Source organism: Leptopilina boulardi, unplaced genomic scaffold (genome assembly GCF_019393585.1).
Source record: "Leptopilina boulardi isolate dan_hultmark-lab unplaced genomic scaffold, ZJU_Lbou_2.1 LbouV2_302, whole genome shotgun sequence".
Classification (NCBI taxonomy): domain Eukaryota; kingdom Metazoa; phylum Arthropoda; class Insecta; order Hymenoptera; family Figitidae; genus Leptopilina; species Leptopilina boulardi.
The window spans coordinates 2,330,020-2,347,796 of NW_026137866.1; the positions used below are offsets into that span (position 1 = coordinate 2,330,020).

Sequence of the window (17,777 nt, forward strand, 5' to 3'; positions counted from 1 at the left end):
TCTTTTAACCTTCTGAGCAGTTCACAGGTGGCAACCTTTTAAAAATGAATGTGACTTAATCATCTAAACCATTTTAATTTATTAACTTTGTGCTCCAAAATTAATTTTCCGTATACATTTTTATAAAAATTATTCCAAAATTTTCCTAATGAAATTTAAATCGTTTATAAAAAAGCATTTGTGATAAAGATTTCTTTTATACTTTCTATTTATTTTTTATTTCAAATAACAAGAGTATATTCTACATATATATGTTTAGTATAGCTGTCAAACTGTCAAAACCATTTTAACCTTAGATTTTCTTTTAACTATAAAATGATTAAAATCTTATTGTTTTCATCAGAATTATCGCTTACTAAATAACGGTGATTTTCAAAATTTTATTATAATTCTTGTACGTGAATATAATCGACAACATGAAAGTCACGGTAAAAATTCTTCAAGGAAAACAGTGCGTGGTTGACGTAAGTGATCAATAGATTTAATTTACATATTTTGAAAAATTAATTTCAATTTCTAATTGTTAATTTCATTTTAAGTGAAGTTTCATTATCTTTTTATTATATTTTGTAAAATAACAAAATTCCGCAATTGGAATTTATTGATTAGAATAAAAATATTTTATGGCAAAAAAATTAAACCAAATTATAATAATTAATTTTATTAATTACAATGTAGATTTTGCCTTCTGAGACTGTTTTGGAACTAAAGCACAAAGTTAGCGCTCTTTTGGGAATCGATGTGCCTCAACAAAAATTACTTCTCACTGGCAAAACATTAGATGGTATTTTTCTAATTTACTATTTTTTTTGTATTCGAAATATCACTGAATTAATTAAAATTCATTAATACAAAAAAAAAAAACTATTTCAGACGATAATCCACTGAGTTTTTACCCTGGAATTAAAGATGGCAGTAAATTGAATTTAATAATAAAGAAAAGTTATCCAGTGCCAGAACTTTTAAAAAGTATGCAACTTTTAAAAACCGAAATGACAAGGGTTCTCCGACGTTATTATACAGAATCGGAATCGGAATCGATAGCAGACGATATAATAAAAGATTTAAAAACAAAAGTGAAGAATTGCAGTTACGATGATTTGGAAAGACTTGCAACAGCACTAATGCAAGATCAGGACATAAAATAAAGTATGATCATCAAATAAATCATTTTTTTCCCCCTCCAACTTGTTACTATACTTCGATATTGTCATTTTTTCCAATCGAGTTAATTTAGCGATAAAAAATTTTCTTTGAAATCACAAAAATAATTTCATTTAAAATATGTATCATTAAGTTAATTGTCTGTGTTTAGACATTAAGTGCAGTAACAAATTTTCAACAAAAAAAAAGTAGAAATAGATTTATATTTTATTGTACAAAATAGAAATAACATAAGCTTTTACACGACAATAAATAAATCACTGATCTGCTAAATCCAATTGTCGAAAATATCTTGCCACCAAACAAATCATTAAATTTAAAGTATTCACTTCAGACTCATCGGGCGTTTTCTGAAATGAAATAAAATATTATGAATTTCTTTTTTTTATTTTATTATTTAAAAAATAATTTCTTTAAAATTTTTTTTAATGATTTACCTTATTTGCTCTAATTATAGAACAAATTCTAGCTAGGGAACGTAAACAAGAACATATATCGGGATTCACTGGTAATTCGAGAGCAACTAGAAAAACATAAATCCATCGTCCAACATTAAATTGAATTATTTTTTCTTCGACAACTAAATCAACAAGATATTCCAAAACATTTTCAATTGTTGGTTGATTTATTGCTAGGACAACATTTAAAGTTGGCAAAAGAATTTCACGTCCTTCATCATTATTATCACATAGAAATTTAATCCATTCTTTTTCTTCTCCAACATTCGGCTAAAATAGAAAGAAAAAAAATAGAATCTACTATAACTATTGTTAATTTATATAAAAATAGAATGTTTTACCAATTTCATTGCTGGAGGTTTCCATTTTCGTTTACAAGTCTGAATTTCGTCTCTTATCCTTGCGATATAAAGTCTGATTTTTGAAAAATCATCTACTTGACATTTTTGCCATTCTAATGACGGTCCTAAGAATGCCGGAGCTTCAGTACATCCTGCTAACTTTTAATTTTGAAATTAAGTTTTTGAAAAAACAAATTTCTTTTCTAAATTAACTTACTGTTTTTATATTTACTGTCGGTTTCTTCAATTTTGTCTCATCGATTTCAGACACAACAACACTTTCACATCTTCGTGCTTCAACTCTAATAAATAAATTTCAATTATCACGCTATACAAGAAAATATTCTAACCTATTAACCTAACAATTCTAACCTATTAATATATTTATTTTTACTTCTAAATAACGTTAAGAATTATTTAAAATTATTTTCTAGATTTTAATTTTAATTTTCTTAATAATTAAAACAAAAAAACAATTGTCAGTTTATATTTTTGTTTTAAAGAACAAAAAAAATGAATCGTACATTACTTGATTGATGTATTCTTCGGCTGAAGTTGCAGGTAACGAGAGATTAATATCTTCATCAATTTCACCTGCAAATAATATAGGTTCTTTTAAAAATTCAGTCATTTTTTTGTGTTATTTTAACATAATTTTGCTTTTAAATTGTTTTAAATCGAAAAATAATTTTACACAAACAAATAATGTAAAGGTGAGTTCAAGACACATTTGGGACGTTTTACATTGTGAATTAACCCATACGTCGTACAATTGTCAAAGTACCATAATGTTTTGTTTTCTACATCGTCTGCTACTGACAGAGCAATTTATACACAATAGCAAAGACAAATAACTTCTTCTATTATTATTTAAATATAAAAAGTTTATAAATACTTAATTCAGTGTTCAGTGATGATAATTAAATATAATTCGTGGAGTTTTAAACGAATCTAACCTCAAATGAAACAAAGCGAATAATGTTTGTGTAATACAATTGTTGGAATAGAAATTTGAAAAATGAATTCTAAAGGTAAAATTCCAGCAATTATGCAAGCTCAGCAGTTAATAAAAATTCGTGAAAAGCAAAATATTATTGAACAACAACAGAAGAAAATTCAACAACAACAACAATTAAAAGTTCAACAGGAGCATCAATTAAGAATTGAACGTGAAGCACAATTAAAAGCACAACAACAAAAGAAAGTTCAACAACAACAACAACAACAAATGCATTCACCAATTACACCGAAATTATTGGATTCATCAACAGCATTAAAAGTAATTAATAGCACGGGAATGTTTCATGAACGTTCATTAATGGGTCGTAATGATATTTGGCATAAAATACAAATAACACGCGGTGGTAAATTTGAAGCTGAATTTATTCTTAAAAGTATTTTAAATGCCGTTTATCCTGCTGATTTAATTCCCGTGAGATATCAAATTCTTGGTGATGATTCATTTTTTCTTGCTAGAAATTGTTGTGCGGCACTTGAAAAAATGTGTCAAACTAGTTTAATAGTGAATGATTTACAAGGACAACCATTAATATTAACAATAACATTAGGATTTGCATCGATTCATGATATTAAAATTAATATTCAACCACTTTTAGTTTCTTTATTAACAAAACGTCATGATTCATCAAGAAAATCCGTTTATCTTGATTCATTTCATAAAGATATGGAATTATCAAAAACTGTTTATTGTCCATTAACACAAATTCGCACATTTTCACATGTTTTGAAACTTATAAAATCATCATTACCACAAATAACTGGTCTTAGTTTACGTGAAAATGAATTAACTAATTTAACACCAATGGAAAGTGTAAATTTAAATTCATTAAATTCACTTGATTTGAGAAATAATTTTTTCCTAATGATCGATGCACTTGCGCCATTAAAAAATATTCCACTCACTGAATTATGGTTAGATGGAAATCCATTATGTGAAAATTATTCAAATTCAGAAAAATATATTGAGGCAATAAAAAAATATTGTCCAAATTTGGTGAAATTAGATGGAATAATGATACAAACAAATTTACCAACAGCACCAATTTTATATTTATCATATATGAAAAATTCAAAGACAAAATTAATTGTGGAACAATTTATAACACATTTTTTTACATTATACGATCAAAGAAATAGAAATATTTTACGTGGTATTTATCATGAGGATGCAATTTTTTCAATGACTATTGACATTCCATTTTCATTGGCTGAAAATAAAGAATATAACAATTTTATCGATGATAATCGTAATTTATTAAAATTATCAAATATTGATGCATGCAGAAAACGACTAATACAAGGACACGATTATATAATTGATACAATATCAAGTTATCCGCCATCACAACATTTGAGAAAAACATTTTCCATTGATTTAATGTATGAAGATTCGAATTTTTTTATAATTTGCGTCGAGGGCTTATTTAAAAATGTTGATTTATTACATGGTTTTAATAGAACATTTACCATTGTTCCTGGTGATGAAAATGAATATAATATTTTAAATGATCAATTACATATTTATTATTTACAACCGGGAAGTGTTTTGCCAAATTATGGTCAATTTAATGAGGTTGAAGAAATTTTTGATATTCAAACAACGTGTCTCAGTGAAAAAGAAAAAGAAGAACTCATCGATATGTTTTGTGATGTTACTACAATGAATGTGAAATATTGTCAAAGACATTTAGAAGATATTGGATGGGATATTCGTAAAGCAATTCAAGATTTTATATATTTATATAAAAATGGATGTGTTCCAAAAGAAGCTTTTATTAAATAAAACTAATTTCTCTATTATATAATAATTATAAAGTTTTTTCATGTTTTTCCACAAGTAAAAATCGATTTGAGATTGTAATATATAAATAAATTTTGTAAAATGATATTTGTTATTTTTTATTTTTTATTAATATCCTTTTTATTTAAATTATTTTCAAAAATTTGAATTATAATTGGACAATTAAAATTTTTTTTTTGTAAGTTTTTTTTTAGTGTTGGCTATCCTGTGTGGTAAACAGCAACAAAATTGGAAGTGTGAAACAAAAATTTGGAAAATTAATAAAATAACTGTTAAATTGTATGAAAAAGGTAAAAAAAACCTCTTAGAATAATTTAATGTTTAATTTTCATCATTATTAACAAAGAAAACTATTTTCCAGCCTGTGTTTAATCAAAAAACATGATTGAAAGTATCCTAACCTCACTTTTTTTTCGATGCTAAAGAAGAAAAAGAAGAGTTAATTATTAAATAAACATTTTTTAAAAAATTTAAAAAAAATTTTTAAATTATGTCGACAACTGTAACGAATTCCGTAAGTAATAATCAATTACAAAATTCAAAAATAATCATTGAACCAATAAGATTGACATATTTGAATCCTTCATTTACATCTTCCGATGTAATTGCCCTCGCAAATCGAAAGGATATCTGGCATAAATTCATTATTTTTCATTCAGGAATATCTTCGAAATCTGATATTCTTGATTCAATAATATCGGCCGGTTCATTGGAAGTTCTTATTCCAGTTTATTATAATGAAGAAACAAAAACAAAAATTTCATTTCTAACAAAATGCGGTGTACAATTGATTGACAGTCTTGTAAAATATAATTTACAAATACCTGTTTTAACAACAGGTGAATATTTACGAATAGACATTATTCTTGGATATCAATCAGTGAATGAATTAATTTTAAATCCACAAAATATTATTTGTCGTGTCGGTCAACAAAGATATGATGCTAATCGAAAATTATTAAATTTTGATAATTTTCGTAATGACAAACAACTTGGATCGGTTTATTGTTCAATTTCAACTCCAAAATGTTTAAATCTTGCTCTACGTTGTCTTAGAAGTGCATTATTAAGTAATTCACGTGAAATGAAACTTCCCGTTCGTGAATTATCAATGAGATCAAATGAATTTATGATTTTTTTACCACAAGAGAAATTCTTTAATTTTCATTTGACAAAAATTGATTTTCGTAATAATAAATTAACGGATTTTCGTCAATTGGCTTATTTTTCGGAATTTAATATTCTTGAATTGTGGATGGATGGAAATCCAGTTTGTACAAAATATAGTCGACCTGATGATTATGTAAAAGCAGCAAAAACAGTATTTCCACATCTTCAAGTACTTGACGGTGTGATGATTGGTGTGGAGAAAAAATTTGTACCAACGATACAAAAACATTTTTTGGGTGATGGGACAAAACTTCTTCTAGTTAAACAATTTGTAAAACATTATTTTAGTTTATATGATCAAAATGATCGATCAGTATTAAATGGACTTTATGATACGGGCGCAATGCTATCAATGACATTGGGATCAATAACAAATTTTAATCATATGCAAATGATTAAGTCATTTGCAGTGAATCGAAATTTATTAAAATTTGTCGATTATGCGAAATGTCATGAATTTTTATTACACGGTCCAGAGGATATTATTTGTACTCTTATACGACAACCAAAGACAAGTCATAATGTTAAAACATTTCATATTGATTTAATTTATCAATCGAATAATTGTTTTTCAATTGCTATTCAGGGACATTTTTTATTTCGTGATTGTCCATATCCGCCATTAGCGTTTACACGAACATTTATTATTATTTCCAAAGAGGATAATGAATTTTGTATTTGTAATGATCAATATCATATTGAAAGTGTTTTACCCGATTCAAAAGTACTTCAAAATAATGAATATCGTGAAATTAAATTACCACCACGTTATGAAACGGTACCATTGAGTAGTACAGAAAAAGAGCAACTTTTACGTTTTTTACATGAATTAACGGGAATGAATCGTGAATATTGTGTAAAAAATTTAGAAAAAAATAATTGGAATATTAGAGTAACTATTAAAAATTTCATGCAAGCTTATACATTAAATGAAGTACCTTTTGAAGCATTTCGATAGTTTTAATAAATAACGAAAGCATTTGAAATACTTTTGTAAAATACAATTTTTTTTTAATAAATTAAGTTTCGAAAAACTAAAAAAACAAGATATCAAATAAATATTAATAACTATTACAATTGTACAAGAAAAAATCAAAAAACTTCTTTATTAATGTAAAAAAAATAATTCAACTTTTTAAATATTTTTTATTAAATTTTGGTTTTTTTTAATGTCCAATAGTGATGGTTAAATTATTTTAATTTTATAAATTATAATGAGATAAATTTAGATTAAAAATAATGTAAATTGTAAATTGCGAAGAAAGAACAAAAGTATGTATTATTTTTATTTTAAGAATGTAATTGAAAGCATTTTTACATATATTTGTATGAATCGCACAAATGTATTAAATTTTGTATTTTCAAAGTTTTGATTTTATTAAATGACCTTCCAATTTTATAATTTATTTATTCAATAAATCCTACAATCTCAGAATTGATTACAAAATTACATAAATAGAAAATATCTTACAATGTTAATAATAAAGGAATAATATTTAAAAGAAAAATAATTTGGAAACAAATTAAATTTTTTTTTTGATGAGATATTAACTCTCAGTTTTTAATGAATTGAAAAAAATAGGATTTAAAAACTCAATAAAGAAAAATCAATCTATATGGAAGGAAAAAAAAAGAATGTAATTTAAAATTTAATTGTTAACGTATATATCAGTCACTGAATTTTATTTTAAATAATCTTTTATGAAAACATAATTTTTACCTTTACAATTAACAGCCTTGTTGCGTATTCAAAAGAGCTATGCTCTTATTAATATAAGGAACAGTATTTACATTGGAATTTACACCAAGTTCAAAAACTTTTTGCATTAGAGGTAGTGCGTGTTCTGAAAAAATAAATAATAATTAAAATATAGTAGTAATAATTAATTATCAAAATATTGTTCATTTTCAACATTTTTAAAATTTCTTTAATTTCCATTTATCAAAATTTGCTTTTCAAACAATTTTTATTTAACAAAATGTGTAAAAAAAATAGTTGTTAAAAAAAGGATTAATTTGTAATATTAATTTTCTTACCTTGCATACACAAGACAATATCTGGTAACCTATCTAAAGCCGACATGAGCACATCTGCTCGAGGACTGTCCAAGCACCTTTGAAAGGCAGCCAGTATATTTAAATTTGGACTAGGCCGATGTTTCAGAACTTTTGCTATTAAATTATGTGCCATCGCTCTGATGTTGCCTTGCGGCGAAACCAACAGATCTGCAATATTGTCAATTATTGGCTCTAAAATCGCTGGTTTACGAGAAGATGAACTTTCAATTTCATGAAGAACGTCAAGTACATCTGAAATATTTTTAAATTTCGTCATTTAATTAATAAAACTAAAATTGTAAAGAAATTTAAAAATTAAGTAAAACTTTTATTTCTAAATTACCGTAATTAATTATTTCAATTTTCAAAATAAATGAAATTAATTACCATCCCCATAAAGTTTCTTAAGTGTCGGTAGCGAAGCTGAAAACTGTTGTGTAAACAGTGGCTCAGGAGGAGGAAGAACAGGTGCAACTATAACCAAAGCATCGTCGTCATCTTCGCCTTCTCTTGGAACTGGAATTCCTGACATTAAAGTCCGTAAACTATTTAATCCAGGACGACTTTGTAATTCGCTGAAATCAACGATTTTTTTTTTGTAAATTACAAAAATTACAGTAGTTGTAATTATAATAAAATGTTATAAAATAATTTATTATTTAGATACTTAATAACAATTAAATTAATTAAACTTACTAGAGAACATGTGCATGTTTTTGAAGATATTTCAACGCTCTTTGACCACCTTGAGAAATGTAAGCTTGCAGCAAAGTTACAAATCGATTAAACAACTGATCTAAATCTTTAACTGGCATGTAATTCTGAAAATTAAAAACTAATTATTATTTGCACAATAAATATTTTAATCTCGGATATTCCTATTAGAATTAGTTTTTAAAAAAATTGAAAATATAAATTATATTTTAAAAAATATATAATTGCTTAAATCCTATATTAATCAACTAATAATAAAAAGAAAATAATTTACCTGGAAACATTGAAAATAATTTTCCAATGTATTTTCCAAAGCAGGTCTATGATCTTCATTAAATAAATGTGGTTGCAATAATTCCAATAAACCCATAACTTGATTAAAGAGATTTAAATGATGACCAGATCTAAATTGTGAAAAGGACAAATATGTTCTGCCAGTGAGTGAAGATGCCAACATTGGAAGTTGTCGTAATACAAGAATAGGATGAACAGTTGCCATTTTTCTTGAACAAAGTTCAAATTCTTGTGATTTTGAATTCCATGATTTTTGTCGTGGCGTCGCTGCCAATGCTGTTAAAAGAGAATGACTCATACAATCCAAAACTGAACCAGTCCACTCTGTTATTCTTGCTCCATCGACAAATTTCTTTGTTTGATATGTATCAAGGAAACAAATGACTTTTGGAATTTTCATATATAAATGAAGTAAAAATTGATGCGCCATATCGGAATGTTCTCTGTAAAGTAAATAAAATTAATTTAATTAGATTTTTAACTATAGCAATTAATACATACATTTTGTCAGTTGCCATCATTTGTTCTGCCAAATAATTGACAACACTGCAAGTGAGTTGGTCCTCAGTTGAAACACAATGTAAAAGTAAAGTGAGTCTCGATTCCATTTGATTAAGTGCTGAATTTCTATTTCCTTGATTACAAATATTAACACCCTCTTCAACGAGATATGCCACAAGATTCAAAAGTTGTTGTTCCGTCAATAATAAAACATTTTCAGGTATATAATGCTTAGGAGTGAATTTATCACGACCACGCCATAATTTTGGATTACAAGTCAATGCCCAGAGAAAATCTAATACAGCAGTTGGATCATATCTAAAAATTCAAATTGATAATTAAAATATTTAAAAAAAATTCCAAAGTTAAAATTTTCTTTACTCACGCTTTGTCACATTTTTCCAAAAGATGACTCACGCATTTATACAATGTTGTCCAACTTGCTCTATGCGTGAGAAGTGTCAATAAATATGGCCTACATGAATGAACATTAACAATATTTTCATTTATTTTAATATTAATATTAATTTTTCCAAAAAGAAGTGTCATTTGTAAATTACGACAAGTTCCTATTAATTCAGGTTCAACTGACGCCAACCAATCAAGCAATAATCCCGTTCGTGGTTTAACATTTTTTTCATTACTATCTGATATCAAAAGTTTTACCATTGCCTCAACTAATGCATCATTTTTCTGTTGCCTTAAACAAACATCCAATAATTTACGTCCAACTTCCTCTAAATTAAGATCATCGGTATTTTCCAAAATAGAAGCAGGATCTCTTGTTTGTGTCAATGTGATTAATTCTTTTTTATTTGGTACTTTTGACAATTGAAGATTAGCAAAATCACGTAATATCAAAAGAATTGGCGCTTTTACATCTCCAATTAATGAAATTAAATTTAAACACATTGTCCTTGCAAGATCAACAATTTGTTTCATTGTCGATGGTTTTTTTAATGGCAATAATAAAACTCTCATTAAAGTGCAAGAAAATTTTGGTAAATTAACCAAAGATGATAAAAATTGTTTCACTTGCATTGAACTCAAAACACTGAGAATATGTTGTATCGCTAAAATAACTGATCCACTTTCTTTAGCTGATTTTTGTAAATCTTTAACAAGTGTTTTGTGCAATCTTCTAAATGCATCCATTTTTTGATTCGATGGTACGGGTTCAATAAAAATTCTGTCGGAAAGAAGAAAATACGAAAAATTTTTAGAATTTAATTATGTGTCTCATAAATAATTATTCTTACCTATTAATTAGATGAGGAACATCAGTCTTAACAGAGCATTGAATGACAGATTGCTTTTGAATCATTGCACTTGGAGGCAATGGCTCCACAAGTTTTCCCACCGAAAGTGAATGTTCTTCCGGAAGTTCTGGCACTTGTAATTCTAAAACTTGCATAAAAACAAGACCACCAGAAGCCCCACGTTTATGAAGAATATTCACTAACTGTGCCATGTAAATTTTATCAAGAACAACTTCACCAACAGAATCAGGATTAACTTGCACAGTTTGATCTAAAATATGCAATAATCTTGTCATTGCAGTGACGGGAATTCCAAAACTTTGAATAAATAATACAAGTTGTTGTGGTTCCAATTCCTCAAGTGCAGCATTCACCAATCTTGGAATATTGCTTCTAATCATTCTTAATTTTAACCAATCGGGAATTAATAATGCCTCTTCACTTGTATCAACAAGAAATGCTCGCGGTGGTTCTTCATTAAGTGGAAACCAAGTTTCCAATAGTTCAGCAAATAATAAATCCTCATCAGTCGAATCGTAGGTCAAAAGAATAATCATTGCATGAACAACAAGAATATGCATTGTACATTGTTCACGATTGTTCCATTGAACTAAAATTAAATCTTGACTCTCACACCAGGTAAAACCACGTGAATCCTCACCTCTTGGTTCTCTAGCTTTTTGTAAATAATTACAAAATATATCCATAAATGCGTGAAGCGTTTGCCTGGTTTGAGCGTTATCATTATCAAATTGTGGAAGAATTGCAGCAACAATTGTACTTCGTTCAACAACAAGTTGAGAAATTTCATTCGCTAAATTTATTAATTCAGGAAGTTCATCTTCAACGGTATGTCCCGCTAAATAGAGAATGTAAACTCTCACAAGTTCAGGATTATTTTCCACTTGACATGCACCTCGTAATGCTGTTGATACAAGAGATCGAACTGCCGTAAAATGTGGAATCGATGGCAATTTTCTGAGAAGCCAAACTTCATTATCGGATCTTCCGTCAATGTCCATTTGCTCCTCATCCAATGGAATCGAGTCCAATACCATTTTTAAGCCAGTAATCGCTTGAATTCGACTACTGGTTTGTTGACTGCTCAATCTTCTTAGAAAGTATTCCAAAACTTCGTAAGCATGTTGTTGATCTTCATTAACATCAGTTAAAAGTGTTTGAAGATGTGCAAGTAATTGTTGTTGTCGTGCTTGTTTTTCCACATTTTGTGTACTCGATGATAAAAGAAATTCACAAAGACATTGAACTGGTAATTGACTTAATGAACCTTCACTATTTTGAACTAAATCAGCAAGCCATGGCATACTTTGAGAAGAACTTTGCTGTTGTCGTTGAATAATATCCAAAAGAAAATCTGGCTTTCTTGAACGACACAATAAATGTCCAAGACGATGTGTTGTGTTTAATGTTTGAATTTGTTCAAGAACAATTGGTGGTGGCTTTCTTGCAATACCTTTTGGATCCATTGTTATTAATTGTGGAAGAAGTAAACTTGTTTGTTCCGATATTTGCATTCTATTTGTTGCCGCTGCCAAATGTGCTTCATATTCAAGAATTTCTTGCTTCTCCAGTGCTTCCACTTGCAATTCTTTTGATCGTTCTTGCTCTATTACTTCCGGTAGAGCCATTGTTGGTGGTGGATACGAAAAGTGACTGTAAAAATTACATATAATAATCGTGAATATCTTTCGTTCATTCTGTCCACACCTGAAGTTAGTATTTGTTATAGGTCTTTTGTTTTTTTTTTAAATGTATTGTTTCACATTATTTTGTGTTGGTTAAAATTTTTCAATGTTTTTTTGGCATTGTTTCGATAATTAATTTTGAATCGAAATTTTAAAAAATAATTGAATTTTATTTTATTTTAAATTGAAAACTTGGTAAATAATTGAATTTTAAATTGAAAATTTGAAAATAATTTAATTTTAGTTTATTGTTGATTGAAAATTTGAAAATAATTAATTTTAGTTGATTGCTGATTGAAAATTTTGATAATAATTAATTTTGACTCGAAATTTTGGAAAATAATAAAATTTTAATTGAAATTTTGGATAATAATTTAATTTAAGTTCATTTTTAATTGAAAATTTCGATAATTAATTTTGATAAGAAATTTTAAAAAATAATTGAATTTTATTTTATTTTAAATTGAAAACTTGGTAAATAATTGAATTTTAAATTGAAAATTTGAAAATAATTTAATTTTAGTTGATTGTTGATTGAAAATTTGAAAATAATTAATTTTAGTTGATTGCTGATTGAAAATTTTGATAATAATTAATTTTGACTCGAAATTTTGGAAAATAATTAAATTTTAATTGAAATTTTGGATAATAATTTAATTTAAGTTGATGTTGAATTAAAATTTCGATAATTAATTTTGAATAGAAATTTTAAAAACTAATTGAATTTTATTTTATTTTAAATTGAAAACTTGGTAAATAATTGAATTTTAAATTGAAAATAATTTAATCTTAGTTGATTGAAAATTTTGATAATAATTAATTTTAGTTGATTGTTGATTGAAAATTTTGATAATAATTAATTTTGACTCGAAATTTTGGAAAATAATTGAATTTTAATTGAAATTTTGGATAATAATTTAATTTAAGTTGATTTTGGATTAAAATTTCAGGTAATAATTGAATTTTAATTGAAATTTTCGATAATAATTTAAGTTAAGTTCATTTTTAATTGAAAATTTCGATAATTAATTTTGAATAAAAATTTTAAAAAATAATTGAATTTTATTTCATTTTAAATTGAAAACTTGGTAAATAATTGAATTTTAAATTGAAAATAATTTAATCTTAGTTGATTGAAAATTTTGATAATAATTAATTTTAGTTGATTGTTGATTGAAAATTTTGATAATAATTAATTTTGACTCGAAATTTTGGAAAATAATTGAATTTTAATTGAAATTTTGGATAATAATTTAATTTAAGTTGATGTTGAATTAAAATTTCGGGTAATATTTGAATTTTATTTAATTTTAAATTGAAAACTTGGTAAATAATTGAATTTTAAATTGAAAATTTGGAAAATAATTCAATTTTATATATAATTTAATAACATATAATAATAATTTTCATTATTATCATTTAATATGAAATAATATTCTAATAAATTTAAATTATTATTGATAATATTAATCTTTAATTTCTTTATAACAAACAATTAAATACTCAATTGGCGCGCTTGCGCGCGTTTAATATTGCTAGTAATTTATTAATTTTATATAATATTTATTAAATTTAAATAAAATATACTCACTTAGTAATGCACATTTCCATTAAAATACGAAGAATCGGATATTCGTTCCATGCTTCTCCTCCAATTGATTGAGGATTATGAGCTGCGAGTATTAAAAGAATTGTCCATCCTTTCCAGTAAAGATTTGATATCGCTAATGATGGTGGCTGATATCTATTTTCAAAAAAAAAAAATTAAAAAAAAGAAAAAATTACTTTTAATAATTTTCAAAAAAACACATACCCAACGGGAATACTGATCGATTCTGGTGCTTGATATGTACAGTGATTAAAAATCAAATCAATAATATTAATATTATCTGCTTCTAAAGTTGGAAGACTTTCGTTTGAATTTGCAGCTGCTCGGCGAACAAGTTGATCAACCAAATCCAATGTCTCCATATGAATGTTTCCATTCTCCTATGACAATTATTTAAATTAAATAATTTATTAAATTATTTAAAAATAAAAAAAGAATTTGAAAATTTTTCTAAAACTTACTTTTGAGAGTCCAATTAATAAAAGTTTCAATAAAGTACACTGCATTAGAGGAATCTCAGAAACGAGTCTCATATAAAATATTCTGTCCGTTTCTGGTGGCCAGTTGTCCAATTTATAATATTGTTCGGGAGATTCAAGTAGTAAAATTTTTTGAAGAGAATGCAATAAACTTTCTTTACCAATTCCAAACATTTTTGGCGCTGTTGTGTGAAGCCAAACAACAGCCTCATGTTGAATAGTTGCAACAAGTTTATGAAATTGATGAAGTACTGCAATATCTTTTTTATCGCCCCTTTGAACTTGAACGGCAACTTCTTTTACTTGAGGACTAATTCCCAATAGCATACAAACACAAAGTAAATCCATTATTGACATAAAAACACGATCTTTAAATTCAAAAACTCTTATTTGCTGTACCAAATCCTGTCTCTCAATCATAAGTTGTTTGGCAAATGGAATAAGATTTAAATCTTGTCGACATACACGCATTATTTCTCTCAATAATGATCGTAATGGACGTAAATAATCATCACGATTCATTAATAAATCTTGAAATATTTCGGCAAGTAATTTTGCCGATGCTTCTGGCGTCGATTGAAACATTACACCCAAAACTGGCATATTATTTGGATTTCTTGATGTTGATAATTCATTATAAATTGTGTGTTTCATTATTGTTGATAAATTCTCTGGATGTAAACCAATCATTTCTTTCACACCATTTAGATAAAGATTAATTACACTTTTACTTTTCAGTCTCATTTTTACCAGTTGACTAATAATTTCAACATCACGTTGCGTATGTGAAATACAATTGTAACAAACATAAACCAATAATTCTTGTGCTGGTTTCAATATTTTTGGATTATGCATCCACATTTCGAGTCTTGAGACAACAATATTACGAATTTCAACAAAACCACAAGTTGATGAGAGTAGTTTGAGAAAATTTCTTGTTATTGAATCTAATTGTCGACGATTTAATTGTTCTTTAACAACATCGAGAACAATTTGTTCAATATTATCAATACAATGAGCATATCTTGGACTTACTGAAAATTCATTTTTCTCTTTATCACCCGGTAAATGAAGGGACGATATTCCATTATCGTCATCCTCAGTTGCAGTTGGACTGTGACTATCTCTTGGATTTAATAAATTTAATTCAAGTTGCAATGCACTTTTTGGTGGAATTCTCGTATTAAAACCAGTTAAAATATTATCAACAAATCCTTTACATTCTTCATTGTCTATCCAAACTCGATCGCCAAGTGCATCATCAATGTAGAGCTGAAAATTTAATTTAATTAATTTTCTGTGATTTGAAAAAAAAAGTGAATATTTACCTTCACAAAGACTTCGGGCCAATTTTTTTTATCATAAAATCCACGCATTAATAAATTGGCAGCAAGCACAGAAACAAGTGGATTGCCTTTACTTTTAAAATTAAGACTTTGATCTCGTTTTAATAATGACGATAGTGCGTGTAATATACAATCGTTGGAAAAAATGGAGGAACGTATTTTTGCTAAATACATCAATCCCATATAGAGTAATGTATCTGGTTTCCATCGTTGATTTTTTAAAGTTCTAATTGCACCGCAAATTAAGCCAATAACTTTGTCGCCTTCATCATTGTCATTTGCTTCAAGTACCATTGGCACTAAATCCGGTGGATCACATTCAATTGCAACAACCTCCCATGCTTCTGCACTTGAAGTTGGTGGTCGTGAATGTGTAACGTGTGTTGATAATTTTGCCTTTTTTGCTGGTATCATTGATTGTAAGGAGCCTGATGGTGCTTCTTTTTTACGATCTGAACCTTTTTTTTGGTAAATAAAATATTTTTTATTCATTTATCTTTCAATAACAATTATTATTAACCCTTGCTTATTAATAATAATAATTATTATTATTGAAATTTTAGTTTTAATATAAATTATAGTTAATGTAACGAAATTTTTATTTTACAAATAGAATTTTCTTTTTAAAAAAATTTATAATTAATAATAAATTCAAGAATCTTACTGGAACTTGAACTACTTGGAACGGATTTTCCATGAATAACACCAGGTCTTTTGGAGTCAGAACTTTCATTTCGACCGCCTTTGGAGCCAAGAGCAAATAAATCCGATGGAAGTTGAGCGATTTTATTTTTCGCTCCTCGTCCGGTTCCTGTCTTGCCACGCTCCATTTTTTTTTTTTTTTTTTTTTAATTATCCCTAACTATCTCCTGTAAAATTATTGATATTAATTATTCTACAAGAATTGTTAAAAAATAACTGAAAAAACAAGAAAAAATTAAAAATTAATATAGAAAATAATTAAAATTAATAATAAATATACAATATATAAATAAAAATAAATAAATTATAAAAAAAATTTACATAAAATAAAAGAGCATATCACTGTAAAAAAGGTAATGAATTTATCAATTTAAATTGTAAAATAACGTGATTATCAAATTTCATTAAAAAATTGTAGGAACATTGCCCTCAATATAATAAATAATCGTTTTTTAGGTTAGAATTTACTATACACAAGTGAATTCTCTCACATGTTCAAAATATGTAACATTACTTTTTTTTACAATAATATTAAACGCGATGTAAAATATATATCAAGATATTAACAAAACCTAACCTCAACTAACCTCTTTAACACAATAACATGTTATATGAGTTAAATCTTTTTAATTTTGACATTATACAGTCCGTTAGCGTTCACAAATATAAAGTAGAACTACTTTTTTCTATAATTAAGATTTAAAAAAATAATATAAACTATTATAAAACAATATACACTTAATCAAATGTAAATAACACACGTCAAAATAGGAATAATGTAAGTTTTGCACGACCAAACTGATATTTCTGGATTATTACTGTCATTGAAAACTACTTTTCACTCACTTTTATTTCTAAAACTATAAAAATTTATCGAATAAATTAAAAAAAATAAAATATTGTTATTGTTCGTGTGAGGGTGGATGATATTTTATGGGTTGATGCACAGTGAAATTGCAAAATGAAAATCGTAAAGGTGAATTCACATGAAAAGAAAAAAAATATCTCTATCTTTTTCTATCTCATGTATTCGTTCGCGTAACTATTGTGCGTCGGCCTTAAGGTCATGAAGTATGCTACCTACCCATCCCTGAATACAAATTGAATTTGATTCAACTGTTTGTTTTTTAATAAATAATAAATTTAGTTTGGTGA

At 26.6% G+C, this 17,777-nt stretch overlaps 5 protein-coding genes across 5 annotated transcripts; 3 read left to right on the plus strand and 2 right to left on the minus strand.

Annotated features, from left to right (window-relative positions):
- The first annotated feature begins 159 nt into the window (after window positions 1–159).
- On the plus strand, window positions 160–1,437 carry LOC127282897 (ubiquitin-like protein 4A). The gene is made up of 3 exons (XM_051307477.1): window positions 160–464; window positions 679–784; window positions 874–1,437. Exons 1-3 carry the CDS (start codon window positions 417–419, stop codon window positions 1,146–1,148), a joined length of 429 nt encoding a protein of 142 aa, XP_051163434.1. The 5' UTR covers window positions 160–416; the 3' UTR covers window positions 1,149–1,437.
- LOC127282895 (gem-associated protein 2) lies at window positions 1,354–2,703 on the minus strand. The gene is made up of 5 exons (XM_051307476.1): window positions 2,488–2,703; window positions 2,181–2,265; window positions 1,964–2,122; window positions 1,602–1,892; window positions 1,354–1,514 (listed from the first exon to the last, which is right to left on the minus strand). Exons 1-5 carry the CDS (start codon window positions 2,592–2,594, stop codon window positions 1,422–1,424), a joined length of 735 nt encoding a protein of 244 aa, XP_051163433.1. The 5' UTR covers window positions 2,595–2,703; the 3' UTR covers window positions 1,354–1,421.
- Window positions 2,704–2,774: 71 nt separating this feature from the next.
- Window positions 2,775–4,871, plus strand: LOC127282893 (nuclear RNA export factor 1-like). The gene has a single exon (XM_051307474.1). The coding sequence runs from the start codon at window positions 2,982–2,984 to the stop codon at window positions 4,764–4,766; it is 1,785 nt and encodes a 594-aa protein (XP_051163431.1). The 5' UTR covers window positions 2,775–2,981; the 3' UTR covers window positions 4,767–4,871.
- An 81-nt stretch (window positions 4,872–4,952) lies between these two features.
- LOC127282894 (nuclear RNA export factor 1-like) lies at window positions 4,953–7,318 on the plus strand. Its single transcript, XM_051307475.1, has 2 exons — window positions 4,953–5,074; window positions 5,146–7,318. Exon 2 carries the CDS (start codon window positions 5,275–5,277, stop codon window positions 6,910–6,912), a length of 1,638 nt encoding a protein of 545 aa, XP_051163432.1. The 5' UTR covers window positions 4,953–5,074; window positions 5,146–5,274; the 3' UTR covers window positions 6,913–7,318.
- Window positions 7,319–7,602: 284 nt separating this feature from the next.
- On the minus strand, window positions 7,603–17,574 carry LOC127282898 (integrator complex subunit 1). The gene is made up of 14 exons (XM_051307478.1): window positions 17,210–17,574; window positions 16,585–16,789; window positions 15,903–16,378; window positions 14,557–15,846; window positions 14,300–14,475; window positions 14,078–14,230; window positions 10,781–12,454; window positions 9,907–10,710; window positions 9,522–9,839; window positions 9,001–9,463; window positions 8,709–8,833; window positions 8,400–8,587; window positions 7,992–8,264; window positions 7,603–7,798 (listed from the first exon to the last, which is right to left on the minus strand). Exons 2-14 carry the CDS (start codon window positions 16,748–16,750, stop codon window positions 7,683–7,685), a joined length of 6,222 nt encoding a protein of 2,073 aa, XP_051163435.1. The 5' UTR covers window positions 16,751–16,789; window positions 17,210–17,574; the 3' UTR covers window positions 7,603–7,682.
- Between the last annotated feature and the right edge of the window lie 203 nt (window positions 17,575–17,777).